Source organism: Sphaeramia orbicularis, chromosome 15 (assembly GCF_902148855.1).
Source record: "Sphaeramia orbicularis chromosome 15, fSphaOr1.1, whole genome shotgun sequence".
Classification (NCBI taxonomy): Eukaryota; Metazoa; Chordata; class Actinopteri; order Kurtiformes; family Apogonidae; genus Sphaeramia; species Sphaeramia orbicularis.
The window spans coordinates 45,585,353-45,599,211 of NC_043971.1; the positions used below are offsets into that span (position 1 = coordinate 45,585,353).

The following is a 13,859-nucleotide window of genomic DNA, read 5'->3' on the forward strand; positions in this document are numbered from 1 at the left end:
TGAAGGAATTTCTACCAGCTGTTTGTGTACAAAGCAAACTTAATTTCACATTGTATTCAGATGGATTCACCTGGAGGGGTTGGGTTTGTCTATATGTAAGCCCTGTTTTGAACTGATGACATGTCCAGGGTGTACCCCTCCCCAGCCTTTGCCCATTGGTAGCTGGGATAGGCTCCAATCTCCCCTTAATCCTCATGAGGACTACAAGGTTCAGAAAATGGATGATGGATGGATGAGTTGATTCACCAGTGGAGAGACTTTTCTATGTGTTACTGATCCATCTGTTTAGGTTGAAAACTTTAAGTCTTAATGGTAAGAATAGACCCAATAACCTGAAATGAAAATAATCACTGACAGTGGCATCTGGCATACTTTAGTCTTTAGGTCTGGAGCTGGTGTGATGCTGCATGGTAGTGTCCCACTGGTCCTAGAACTGACAAAATACAGAGAACACCACTTAAATTAGAAGTCAAAATGTCTGCTGTAAAAAACGTCTGTTGGGATCATTCCATAAATGACCTGAGTCTGCTGATTTCTAATGTCAAAGTCCAAGTGCAGTCATGGAATAGAGTGCCAAGACATGCACATCCTCATTGTGAAAAATCTCGATGGGTGTCAGATAATCAGTGTACCAGGAGTGAGACGAGAAAAAATCCTTACACCGCTATATGCCCTGTGTTTAGGTTTATTAGGCCAACTTAAATAACCAATACACTTACCATTTCCAGTCATGTGATCTTACAAGTATATGCATAATTTACAGAAAGACTGGTTTAGAAAACAGCACTGTTTGTGTAATGTATACAAGGTTTGTTTTATGACTGGTAACACCAAAGGATTTTCGGTGTTAAGATGGTGCCCTTGTTTATGTTTGTCTAGAAGTCTGAAAAAGAGAAATGCTGCTGAAAACGGCACAGTTCAAGTACAGACCAAATGGCAGTCCAAGTACAGACCAAATGACTATTCAGGTTTCAGAGGACACAATACTGAGGACTTCCGCTTTTTCAAAAGTAAAATAAAATGCATTATATATTGAACATAATGGGGCCTCACCACAGTCAGAACAGAGAGGAAAGAAGTTAGTGCATTTTAAGAGTACAAGACTTCAATGAAATGTATATTTATATGTTCTCTCTGGTCACCCAATAGATTATTTGGTCAGTCTAAAAGCCTCTAGGTGTGAATGTGAGTGTGAATTGTTGTTTGTTTTTACGTCAGCTCTGTCATGATTGTGCGACATGTCCAGGGTGTACCCTGCCTTTACTCAGTGTCAGCTAGGATCAGATCCAGCACCCCCACCACCCTACAGAGAATTAAGCAGTTTCCAAAAACAAGTGAAGGTAGCTCAGAAGAAGAGCTTTTGGCTTGATACTTAGTGATGTGTTCATGTAATGTCATTTCATACTAGTGAAACAGCTGTGTGTAAAGTTAAATGTAAATGTTAGTTTAACAAATGGGATATGACAGCAATGACAAGCAGCATTACATCATTACAGTGAATAAATCATGGATTTCTCCTAATTTACGCTCAAGAGTTGACAAAATAGATAACATAAGCCTAAGCATGATTTGAGTTTTCATCTGAAAATGCTAGACACTGTGGGTTTGAGTGTTGCAGCAGATGATGGTTGGACCTGTGGAGGATGTTAGCACTTGTTGCTGAGCAGATATTGATTTTTTCTCTGTAGTTTAAACCTGGCTATAAAGGTGGTTTATTTGAGAGTAAAATGATATTCATTCATTCATTTTCTGAACTCTTGAACTCTTTAGTCCTCAAGAAGGTCTCAGTAATGCTGGAACCCATCCTGGTTACCAATGAGCAAAAGCTTCAACCTGATGTCACCAGTTCATCAAAGGACTGACATATACAAACAAACAATCATTTACTCTTGTGTTCACACATATGGTTGATTCAGATTGACCAATTACCCTGTTAAGGTGCATGTCCTTGGATGATGGGAGGAAGCTAGAGTACCCACAGAGAACATGCAGACGTGAGAGAACAAGTAAACTCCACACATAATGGCCCATGCCGGCTGGCACTGGAATCAAACCCAGAACCTTTTTCAAACAATACATAAATACAACATCCTAAAGTACCTAATTACAAATGCCCTGCTACATACAAATTACAAAAAGTAATGTAAGATTAAATTCATGTAATTAAAACCATGCCCATGTCTGACCCTCCTATAATTTCCTTTCAGATATGTATTGACTCTGGAATATGGAGCCAACACAGCAAATATTGTGTCATCATCCTACCTGCTAGGGATCTCACCAGTGGTGGCTGGTGAAATAATTCTTTGGTGGGGTACAGTATGCAAGTCAGTTTTTGAATGCACTATAACCCCATATCACCACTAGGATATGCCAAAGTACATGCACCACTATTTTATAATATTAATTTAAATTAAAATAAAAATACACAGCATGTGTTTTCAGTCATTCATTTTTTTATATGTAAATTTCACCCATCTATCCTTCAAACATGCACATTTTTCCATGACTCTATTGTTAAAGTCAGGTACGTCCCTGACAAATGTGTTTTCCACTAATAGTATGGCCAATGCATTTAGACCAGCAATGAAGGTAATGCGGATAGATTGCAATCAATGTAAGGGTTAAAAGATGGCAATATTATCACTCATGTTGAGATTCATACCCCGGGATCCCCTACTGATGCCAGTAGTGTTACCCACTGAGCTATCGTGCGGCACGTAGACATCTCATGGTATTACATACATACCAATTCGCTGATTCCATTTCTGAGGTAGGTCTTAATTTTTTTTGGGATGTAATGACGTTTACTCCCGCAGGTGGTGCTTGGCTCTCCTATCTCTTGTTTTGGGGGGGGGGGGGTCTACTGCAAACGTGCCATTTATAACACGAGTCTATTATGGTAAAGGGAAAGCATCGGGCACAGATTTTTGTGCCCCAAACAGCAAACATGTCACTTGACTGCTCATTAGATGACTGAAAACATTTTATACTACACTTGAATGCAGATTTTATATATATATATATATATATATATATATATATATATGGTACTCACAGGCTGTATCATGTATAGCCTGTTTATTTAAATATTAATGTTTTTGTAAATTTAAATTTTGTTATTTTAGGTGATGCCTAGTATTTTCTTCGTGTGAGGCAGGTGGGGCAGCACCCTAGCACCCTCTATTGACATAAATGATGTAATGTAAACAGAAAACAGGCTCTTAAAGTGATATAATGCAACCTCTATTTGGTTATTTTTCTGTCTGAGCCCTTACATCAAGTGCGGGTGATGTCGACTCCCTCCAAACCGCTTCATTTCCAAAAGGAGATGATGGAACCATGACTGACCGTGAACCAAAAGATGGGCAGCTTAGCTGTGTGTGCAGGCTGGGGAATATTACTGTGAGAAAATCCATTTCCTGCAAGTGTTGCAGTCTCGAACAATATGCCCTAAATGCTCCACATCCTCAAGAAAACCTAATAACTCTGACACACAGCTAACTGTGAAAAATATTATGCCTCTTTCATCACTTTCAAGTGAACAAATGATAATTGCAGCAAATACATTCCTTCCAGCACCTATAATTTTGTAAACACCCAAACAGCTGCAAGTTCTCAGAGTTGCCTTGTTTCACTGTGAAACTGCTATTCCTTGTACATGAGAAGGAGAAGAGATAATAAGAGAATCAGAGTGAAGAGGCCATCTGTTTTAGGTAGACGGTGCATTATCACGGACCTGTTTTTATATAATCAGTGCAATACGGACTATTGATTTTAACCTAGGAGAATGTCCAAGATGGCTGACATCAGTAATGTTTGTGGCAAACATCAGAATCAAAAGCAGCTTTATTGTCTGGTAGGTTTAACACATACAAGGAGTATATTGGCATTTTGCTGCAACAATAAACATGTTATGCATGAGCACTGCAGATACAACTGAAGTACCACAGAATCATCATTTTGAGACAGGAGTATAGAACAGACAATGAACAATATCATACACACATACATGTAAATTACATATATTTCTTACATGCCACACTGTATTTGATCAGTTTAGTGGTTATAGAGTAAAACACATATAATCCATAAATGAAGGCTGGATAAACTGATGAAAACGGATGAGTTAAATGTGTCTAATATTTATTCACAGAATAGTTTCACTGCTAACACTTTAACAGAGATGGGTAGTGTTCTTTTTGTATGTATTTAGAATACCAATTTAAGTACTTTTTGAGTATTTTGGCATTTATATTTTGCAGGGAAAAAAGAAATACAATTGTATTTGCGATTAAATATTCTTTCTGTGTATTTCAAACTAAAAATAACTAAAACTAAAAATACATAATTAAATTGAATGCTTATATTTTAATTTTACTCAATTAGTCAACAGAAGACAGTGAAAAATGTTGATTTGTGCTTCCAAAAAGTCCAATGTCAGGTCTGATAGACAAGCCAAATTTTGGTGTACTTGTAACACCTCTCTGGTAATAAACACTTTCAGTCTCATATCTTCTACCAACATGTTTGTGTATTATTAATTATGCATAAATACTGATATACTGATATTGTACCGTCTTATGGACCTTGCTTTGTGCACTGGTGCACAGTCATGTTGGAAGAGGAAGGGGCCAGCTCCAAACTGTTCCCACAAAGTTGGGAGCATGGAATTGTCCAAAATGTCTTGGTATGCTGAAGCATTCACAGTTCCTTTCACTGGAACTAAGGGGCCAAGCCCAGCTCCTGAAAAACAACCCCACACCATAATCCCCCCTCCATCAAACTTTACACTTGGCACAATGCGGTCCGACAAGTATCGTTCTCCTGCGCGACCGCCAAACCCAGACCCATCCATCAGATTGCCAGATGGAGAAGCGCGATTGGTCACTCCAGAGAACACGCCTCCAGTGCTCTAGAGTCCAGTGGTGGTGTGCTTTACACCACTGCATCCGGCGCTTTGCATTGCACTTGGTGATGTATGGCTTGGATGCAGCTGCTCGGCCATGGAAACCTCTTCCATGAAGCTCTCTGCGCACTGTTCTTGAGCTAATCTGACGGCCACATGAAGTTTGGAGGTCTGTAGCCATTGACTCTGCAGAAAGTCGGCGACCTCTTCGCACTATGCGCCTCAGCATCCGCTGACCCCGCCCCATCAATTTACGTGGCCTACCACTTCGTGGCTGAGTTGCTGTCGTTCCCAAACACTTCCACTTTCTTATAATACAGCTGACAGTTGACTGTGGAATATTTAGGAGCAAGGAAATTTCATGACTGGACTTGTTGCACAGGTGGCATCCTATCACAGTTCCACGCTGGAATTCACTGAGCTCCTGAGAACAACCCATTCTTTCACAAATGTTTGTAAAAGCAGTCTGCATGCCTAGGTGCTTGATTTTATACACCTGTGGCCATGGAAGTGATTGGAACACCTGATTCTGATTATTTGGATGGGTGAGCGAATACTTTTGGCAATATAGTGTGTGTATATATATATATATATATATATATATATATACATACACACACACACACACACACACATATATATATATATATATATATATATATATATACATACACACACACACACACACACATATATATATATATATATATATATATATATATATATATATATATATATATATATATATATATACATACATACATACATATATATGTATATGAATAAAGAGGAATATGTATGAAAACCAAATTCTTCCCACTTAATGGGCAACAGTGTAGATTATTCATTTTGTGTGGCATTTTCATTTTCAAATTTCAGTTATTTTGTTCTTTAATTTATTTTTCATAAATTGAGTTAACTTTATTCTTCTTAGTATATCTTAAGTTACTTAGTCAACTAGTATTTTAGTAATTAAGTGTATACACATTGTATACAGTTGGAAAATACTGTTTAAGTCTTACTACATTTGTAAATCTCTTAAAAACATTTAAACATTTTCGAGAAATGTAAACTAGACAGCACCATTGGTTTCTAGCTAACTTAAATGGAAAGATCCAGTCTTGGTATCCATGTGAGTCTTATGTGAGTGTTCACAACAGACTTGGCACTGACAAGAACCTTCTTGATCCCCACATTGTCTTCATGTCACTGGTTACATATTTGAAAGGCTGAGGCAGAGATGCTGTGAAATGTTTTCTCTGACACATCCACAGTGGAACAGAGGCAGCAGCTGCGTGCTCGCTGTGGCCCAAGGATGTAATAAATCCATGACCTCGGTCAGGAGGGTTTAAGGTGTTGAGTGGCAGAATAAAGCCGATCTCTGGGTGGCTTGTTAAGGTGGAGAGTGACTCACCTGCTTGTGGTGATGGTCGTAGGAGTTGATGTGGTTGTCGTACTGCTGGTGCCTCACGTACTGTTTATCACACAACTCACAGTAGAAGCTGGAGTCTCCTTCCTCCTACAGATGTACACACAGAGAGAGAGGGAGGGAGAGGGAACAAAAATATGTTCATATTTATGTTTGTACTGTCACTTTGATTTTCTGGTTATAAGTTTTAGTATCAACAGGGAAAAAAAAGTAGTTTATTGCGGTAATTTTAACCTAAAGGCTGTAATCATAAGGCTTCTTAGTACAAAGAGGTGCTCCTATTGATGAAATTATGAGATAATTTTTATAAAAGTTATATGCAAGATGAAAAACTATACAGAACAGGATGAGGGCATCGTCTTCCCACCATCTCCCCTCTGCTTAAGAAAATCTCCAGCATCATCACAGACATAGAAGAAATATTCTCCAAACACTGAATGTCAGTGAGTTGATGAAATACTACAGATGAGATGCTGCATGGATAATGTTTGAGCCATTCTTCACAAATATGTGCTGAAACTATCAGCAGGATGAATAAATGCAAGCAAATAAATATTACAACTATCAGCATATAATGGGCTCCTTTCAAAGATATTGTACTATGGCTTATAATACTTCACATAAAGGAATTTTCATAATGTTTTAACAGAAGTTACATTTGTTTCACTGTCTTTTCTTTCTTTTTCTTTCAGATCAACCATGCATACATACATATTGTACTGCTATTCTGAGAATTTTCCTGAGCACGGCAATGTTACAAACTTTTACACTCATGACTTATTCACATGAGGCACAATTGCCTTTTATCATTCCTGAATATGACGGTCCTCTCTCCATCACTGATGTGTTCTCACACTAACATTTGAACATGAGTGTTTTGGACACAGTGACATACCCAGTGTTGAACAAGTTACTAAAACTAAGTCATGACTTAGCCTAACTTGACTGGTTACTTCTTTGGTTTACAATTTGTGCAAATGAAACATCTTGGTTTAAACCCAGCCTTGGCTGTTCAGATACAGTGACTCTTTCTAGATCAGTGGAGCTAACAGTAATTTATTCATTTATTTATTCATTTACATTTAATAGATATCATTAACCAGACTTTTGCTACAGAATCCAACAGGAAACAGTAATATACTAAAACTCTACAAACATAATAATAATAATAATAATAATAATAATAATGATAATAACACATTTTATTTGTATAGCGCTTTTCATAGAACTCAAAGACACTTTACATGCAGCAGATAAAAACAGAAACCAGACATATTAAAACAGATTAAAAGCAGGTGCAAAAGGCAGCTATATGAATATAAAACAGTTAAATATTAAACATTAAAAGCAATCTTAAATAAATGAGTTTTAAAAAGGATTTAAAGGTGTTGGGGTCAGAGCAGTGTCGGAGAGGAGGTGGGAGGGAGTTCCAGTGGTTGAAGCTGCGATGGTGAAAGCTCTGTCCCCCCAGGTTCGGTGCTTGGCTTTTAATGGTGGGGCAAGGAGGTGAGCAGAGGAGGATCGGAGGGTGCGGGAAGGGGCATGGGGCTGAAGTAGATCAATGAGGTGGGGGGGGGGGCAATTACAGCAACTTAATATATCCAAAAAGTTTTTTTTGTTTTTTTTTAAATTAATTCACATTGGATAACTAACTCACTCGCTTTTTAACTCTTAGTGTCAGCCACCTAGTGTGAGATATTGTGTAAGGTTTTAGTGGTGAAACCTCAATCTACATTACAGACGATAACAAAGTAGTATGTGGCAACACTATTTTCTTTTTCCTCGCAATTTTTTCCAGCTGTCGTAAGGTGGCAAGTTGTTTCATGACAAATAGGGCTATGGTTATGATTCAAGTAAATACAATTTCTATGAAACAAAAAGCATAGCAAGAGGGGATAAAAGTACATTTTCATTCATTCATTCATTTTAAACCCAATATGCTTATTGTTAACAGCCTATGATTGACTTTTTCCATATTTGACTTCAATCAGTCAGTCAAATTTTATCTATATAGCGCCAAATCATAACAAAAGTGATCTCATCACACTTTACATATGGAGCCGGTCGAAACCAGACTCTCAAAAACCCAGCCTTGGCTGTTCAGATACAGTATCTTGCACTGTACAACAGTTTTTACACCACAAACAGATGTATACAATGTGGAAATAATATGGCATTTTGTATTAATAGTGAATACAAAACAAAAAACAAAAAACGTTCTAATATAAATGTATTTTTATGGAATACATATTTTATAAATTTAAGTAAATACTACTAAAATGGTCATTGTAAAAACAATTCACCAGTATCTACAGATCAAAAGTGATCATCTTAATTTTTACTATGCTTTTAAATACTCTTATACTTTTAGTTTTTAACAACTGTACAGCTTTGTTTTGAACACTGATCTTGTTGCTGTTGTGCATTCAGGCCACTATGATGGTGTGGTATAGGGTATGATACAAGAATAAATACTTCAAATGTGTCATTTCCGTATTGGATTTTTTTTTGTTAAATCCATTTACATACATATAAGATTCCCTCGTATTGTCTTTTCATGAAACCCTGTAAAGACTTCTTTCCACCCATTTGCCACCCCAAGTACTATTTTCTAGATCTGCCACATCTACTAAAAAGTATTTTGAGTTACTTCATTGCTATCCTTTTTTTTTTACATAACAATTGGCTATATTTTTCATAGTGTGTCTGGGCATATTTAGCACTCACATTAGATGCATAATAGGCCCAGGAAATCTCTTCAAATAAGCCCTGTCATGGTATGGAGTGCTCTGCGTGAGTGAAAACCACAACCAGAAGCTTTTGGAGAAGAATTTTAAATGTTTTTTTTTTTTTTCTTTTTAGTTTTTTTTTTTGCTTGTTTATAAATCCTGACACTCTGATTCGGTTGTAAAAACAAAATACGAGTGAGTATAGAATCACTGGTGCCAGTGGAAACAGTGAATCACAGTGAAGGCGGTATAGGTCCTAAAATGTGTTTATGGGGAATATAAATTCATCATACTCAAGCTTTTAATTTGTTATTTGGCATGTGGAGTGTGTGTGCGTGTGTGTGTGTGTGTGTGTGTGTGCGTGCGTGCGCACGTGCGCATTAAGTATGTGTGCATAGCGTTTGTCATGTGGAGTGATGCTGTCTCTATTGCTTCCGATGGCTAATGGCCCTTTCAATCACAGCTATTGATCAGCAATCTGAGTGTCTGAGTGAACACACATGCGAATGCGCACACACGCGCGCGCGCACACACACACACACATACACATACACACTTTAACACACACAAACAAACAAATCTGCAAACCCACATACATTCAAAGCTTTTAATACAGCACTGAGTTTTAAGCCCACACAGACATTTTCAGATAGTAATGCAGGATTAAACTTTTAGGCTTCTGCACACACACACATTCCACACACACGCCATCTCCATTAATGGAAGATTGATTTATCTTTAAAAGTAGGGAACATTCAATCGGTGACATGACCTTCAATGGAGGTCTGACTGTGTCTGTGTGTGTCTCTGTGTGGGTGTATGTCACATAACTTTTCGTATCAAAAATTTGCACTTAAAAAGCTTCCTGAAGTAAATCAGAGACAAACAAACCAAGAGGAGAGTTTGGAAAAAACAAACACCCAGACTGAGGATGTGACAGAGGACAGATGGAGATGAACACAGACAGTGACAAAAGTGGAGGGGAAGCACAGACAACCTTGTTTAATCCCTAACGGACCCAGAACAGCCGCCATCCTCCACCATTACCGCAGGGATCTCCTTCTTTAGTCAGCATTAGCTCATCAGACAAGTGATTACTGTAGCTACCATAATTTCATTAAGTAACGAATTTATGCTGCATTATTCTATTACAGAACAAAACATTACATTTGCATTATTTAATCAAAGACGGCATTGGTTTGCATCATGTCATTAAAGATGTCGTTGGGTTCCATTAGCCCACTGAAGATGGGCTTCAATGTCCATTAAACATGGCTATCTGGATAGCTTGGAAATTGTTGCTCAGTAAACTCAAATTAATACACATTATAATTTAGAAGCTTTTGGTACAGTGCTATTTGCAACAAAAAAGACGATGGGCTCTTAGGAGGATTTTGTTGAAGATTTTAGTATATTTTCTATTTTGGTCTAGTCTCTGATTTAACTTTTTTAGGTATTGTCTCAATCTTGGACAAAGGTGATTCTGGACTTGATCACAAGGAGAGAAGAGAAAGACCACAACAGCTTTCAACTGCCTGTGTCTGCCATTTTCTGATTACTTTAGTAACAGTATTAAGGCGATTTTGATGTAGAACATTGTGCATCAAATGAAACCAGTAACTTGAATAGTGTCTAATCTGACAATTTTGTCACTGTCTGGAGGAGATACCAGCCAAATATTCAGATAGAAAGACCACCACCTGATCCAGATGTATATTGCATGCTCATATACGGTGTAAGTGGGAGGTGTAAGATTTAAAAGAGCATGTTATTGGTGAAATATTAATGTAAGATGGAAGTCTATTTATTAGATGGAAGTCTTGCATTGGGGAATACTTTTAACACCCCATTATTAGCATGTTGCACACAAAACAAACTTGAACAAAGCACAAAAAGGCCCTTTAATACTCTTTATTTGATGATGTTTGGCTCAACTCAATATCCTGAAATGTATTACTTTAGCTGAAACAAAGCTGTCGGCTGTAACTAATTTGATTTTGGAGGTCTTATAACTGGCTTGATAAGTCTGAAGTGTGAAGATTTGTGAAGCTCCTCTGCAGCTTTTTCCAGCTTCACATGCTCCTGTAAATGACTTTCCTACTGACAGATCTCTTCTCCTCTGTCTCCCTCAGGGTTATGTTCTTTCTCAAAGCTTGTACTTTCTGAGCTCTAATGACGAACCACAGACAGTATGTAGATAGACGTTTTTATCAAGTTTTAGGGTCAACTTAGGTCATTTTTAATCTTTTATGGAAAAAGAACAAGTGGACACAGACTTCATGGCAATCACTTTGCCCCATTATGTGGTAAATTCATCACTATGTTGCTTTAAAGGTCTGATGTGTAACAGTTAAGGGGATTTAAGTAGCTTTAATTGGAGAAATGCAATGTAATATTAGTAATTCTATTTTAATTAGTGTATGATCAAGTGAAAATAAGAACTGTTGTGCCTTCATTATCATTACCTTAAAATGTGCAAAATGAGTAAATGAATAAATGACTGCACAAAAAACAGGTTGCCTCCATGGAGTCTGCATTTTTCTATTTTATAGCAATTATTAATGTTATTAAATCTACTGTCTGAGTGTGGATCAGGGTTAATATCACCTTACCTTAAAGCCCAGACTGGACAAAACTAACACTGATGCTAGTAAATGTTCTGTATTTTGGACTTTCTGTATTTTGGGGAGGGAGAGGCCAGAGGTATCCCGCTGGTTGTGATCTGAAGTTTCACTGCTAGCATTTCCTCCGTATTACAACCTGAACGTTTGAAAACTGAGGAGAAGGTTGCAACCTCTTGAGAAACCTCATGTGATACAGAGCAACACAGTCAAATTATTTTAAATCTATTAGAACACCAGTTGAGATCTGAGTATTCTAATTCTAAGTATCAATAACTTTATTTTCTTAATTGGATGTCTGTTACACAGCCATTCTTACAATGCATTACTGTTTATGATAACAAAACATTACTTTAAACTGCTGCTGACTGTGTCATTGACCTTCATGTTCTTGTTCATATGATGGTTTATGTGTCTTGTATTTGTGGAAAACACATGCTGTATCTAACACATTTTGCCGGAATAGCTTGCAAGGAATTAATGTAAAGTTTTGCTGACTTGGTGCAAGTTTTTCTAGTAAGCATGCAGAGTTTTGAAGTAATACTAGTTAAACTAGAAGCACTCGGAGAGCGCAGACCTCCGCCAAGGCTGATCAGTGGGCCCCCCCGTGGGCCCCCCCACCCCCGATCACCACCAAAACTTAATCATTTCTTCCTTATCCCATTTCCAACAAACCCTGAAAATTTCATCCAAATCTGTCCATAACTTTTTGAGTTATGTTGCACACTAACAGACAGACAAACAAACAAACAAACAAACAGACAGACAAACAAACAAACAAACAAACCCTGGCAAAAACATAACCTCCTTGGCAGAGGTAATAAAGTACTAGTCCACCACTATGTGTCTGGGTGTGATCTCAGTGCAATTTCAATTTCAGTAGTAAAATTAATAGACTCCATGCACACAGTAGGTCAATAAGTTGCTAAAAAAAAAACAATATACTGAATTATTATTATCAGCGTAATGGCTACATTTCCAATGTTAATTAGGTTTAAAAAGACTATATGTAGCTCCAGAGTCTAAAACTGTTGTTTTTTTTTTTATCTTGATGTTATACGAGGTGGTAATAAGTATACGTTTTATTGTCATTTAGTCTGCTTTGTTATTTTATTTTTCATCAGAAATCCAGCTTAGAAATAAACAAAAACAAATCCCCTTAGAGACAATTTAGGTTGAAATTAAAAGAGAAATTAAATGAGTGTGTGCTTATATGTATATATGTGTAGATATACTACTGTAGCTGTACTGGGAAAAAATAAGACAACATCCGAATATTTAAATTCGGAACTCACTGAAAACCTTTGTGATGTGATCCAGAGGAAGCCACAAAATGACCAAAAACCAATGAGAAAGACACGAGAAGAGCATGTGAAGTTACACAGAAGCTAGGATTACTGCACCACTTCCTGATTCCTGAACTAAATTTAAACATCAGTATTGGGTGGTTTAAAAATTAACATGAATTTGTTTTCTTATTCTGTTTCTTCAGTTGTTTTTCTGAATTCACTGCATTTTGTGTTATTTTGACCAACTGTCACTTGAGTTTACATCCAACTGTACTGCAAATTTACCTTACCTTCCATCACTGTTGTAGGTTGGTTGGTCATCACCATCAGTATGGATTAAACCTTTTTCAGTTACAGTTTTTTTTTTCCCATTCACGTATAATGGGCGAAATTTCAAATGTGCGTAGCAGCAAAACCATTAGTTGAATTCCGACCAAATTGGGTTATAGACTACCGGTGACCCAAAATAGATGTGGTTACATTTTGGGAAAAGTAGGTCAAAGTTCAATTTTTTTATGAATTTTTTAAAATCTATTTTCTTCTCCCCTTTACTTATAATGGGTGACATTTCAAATGTCTATAAAAACATCAATTTTCTTTCAATTTACTTCAAACTTGTCGCATATATAGAGGCCATTGATATGCTGACATCACCACATGCTACATGATGACATCAACTGGATCCATGCCAAAATAAGCTACAATACATGCGAAGGGCGGGGTTTGTTGTGCCTGGCACCACTTGTTTTATTGTTTAACTGGGGTTTTGGATATATGAGAATTATTTTATAGTGAATGTGTTAGTGCAATGTGTGTGCATGTGATTGTTGCTTATGGCACCATATGGAGTTTTAATCTAAATTGTGTTGTATTTTTACAGTA

At 37.1% G+C, this 13,859-nt stretch overlaps 1 protein-coding gene across 1 annotated transcript in view; it reads right to left on the minus strand.

Annotated features, from left to right (window-relative positions):
* Nucleotides 1-13,859, minus strand: part of LOC115434134 (uncharacterized) — a 93,989-nt gene that overhangs the window by 22,068 nt on the left and 58,062 nt on the right. Inside the window, exon 2 of the mRNA XM_030155879.1 lies at nt 6,324-6,428. Within this exon, the coding sequence (XP_030011739.1) occupies nt 6,324-6,428 (105 nt within the window). The remainder of the gene's footprint in view (nt 1-6,323; nt 6,429-13,859) is intronic.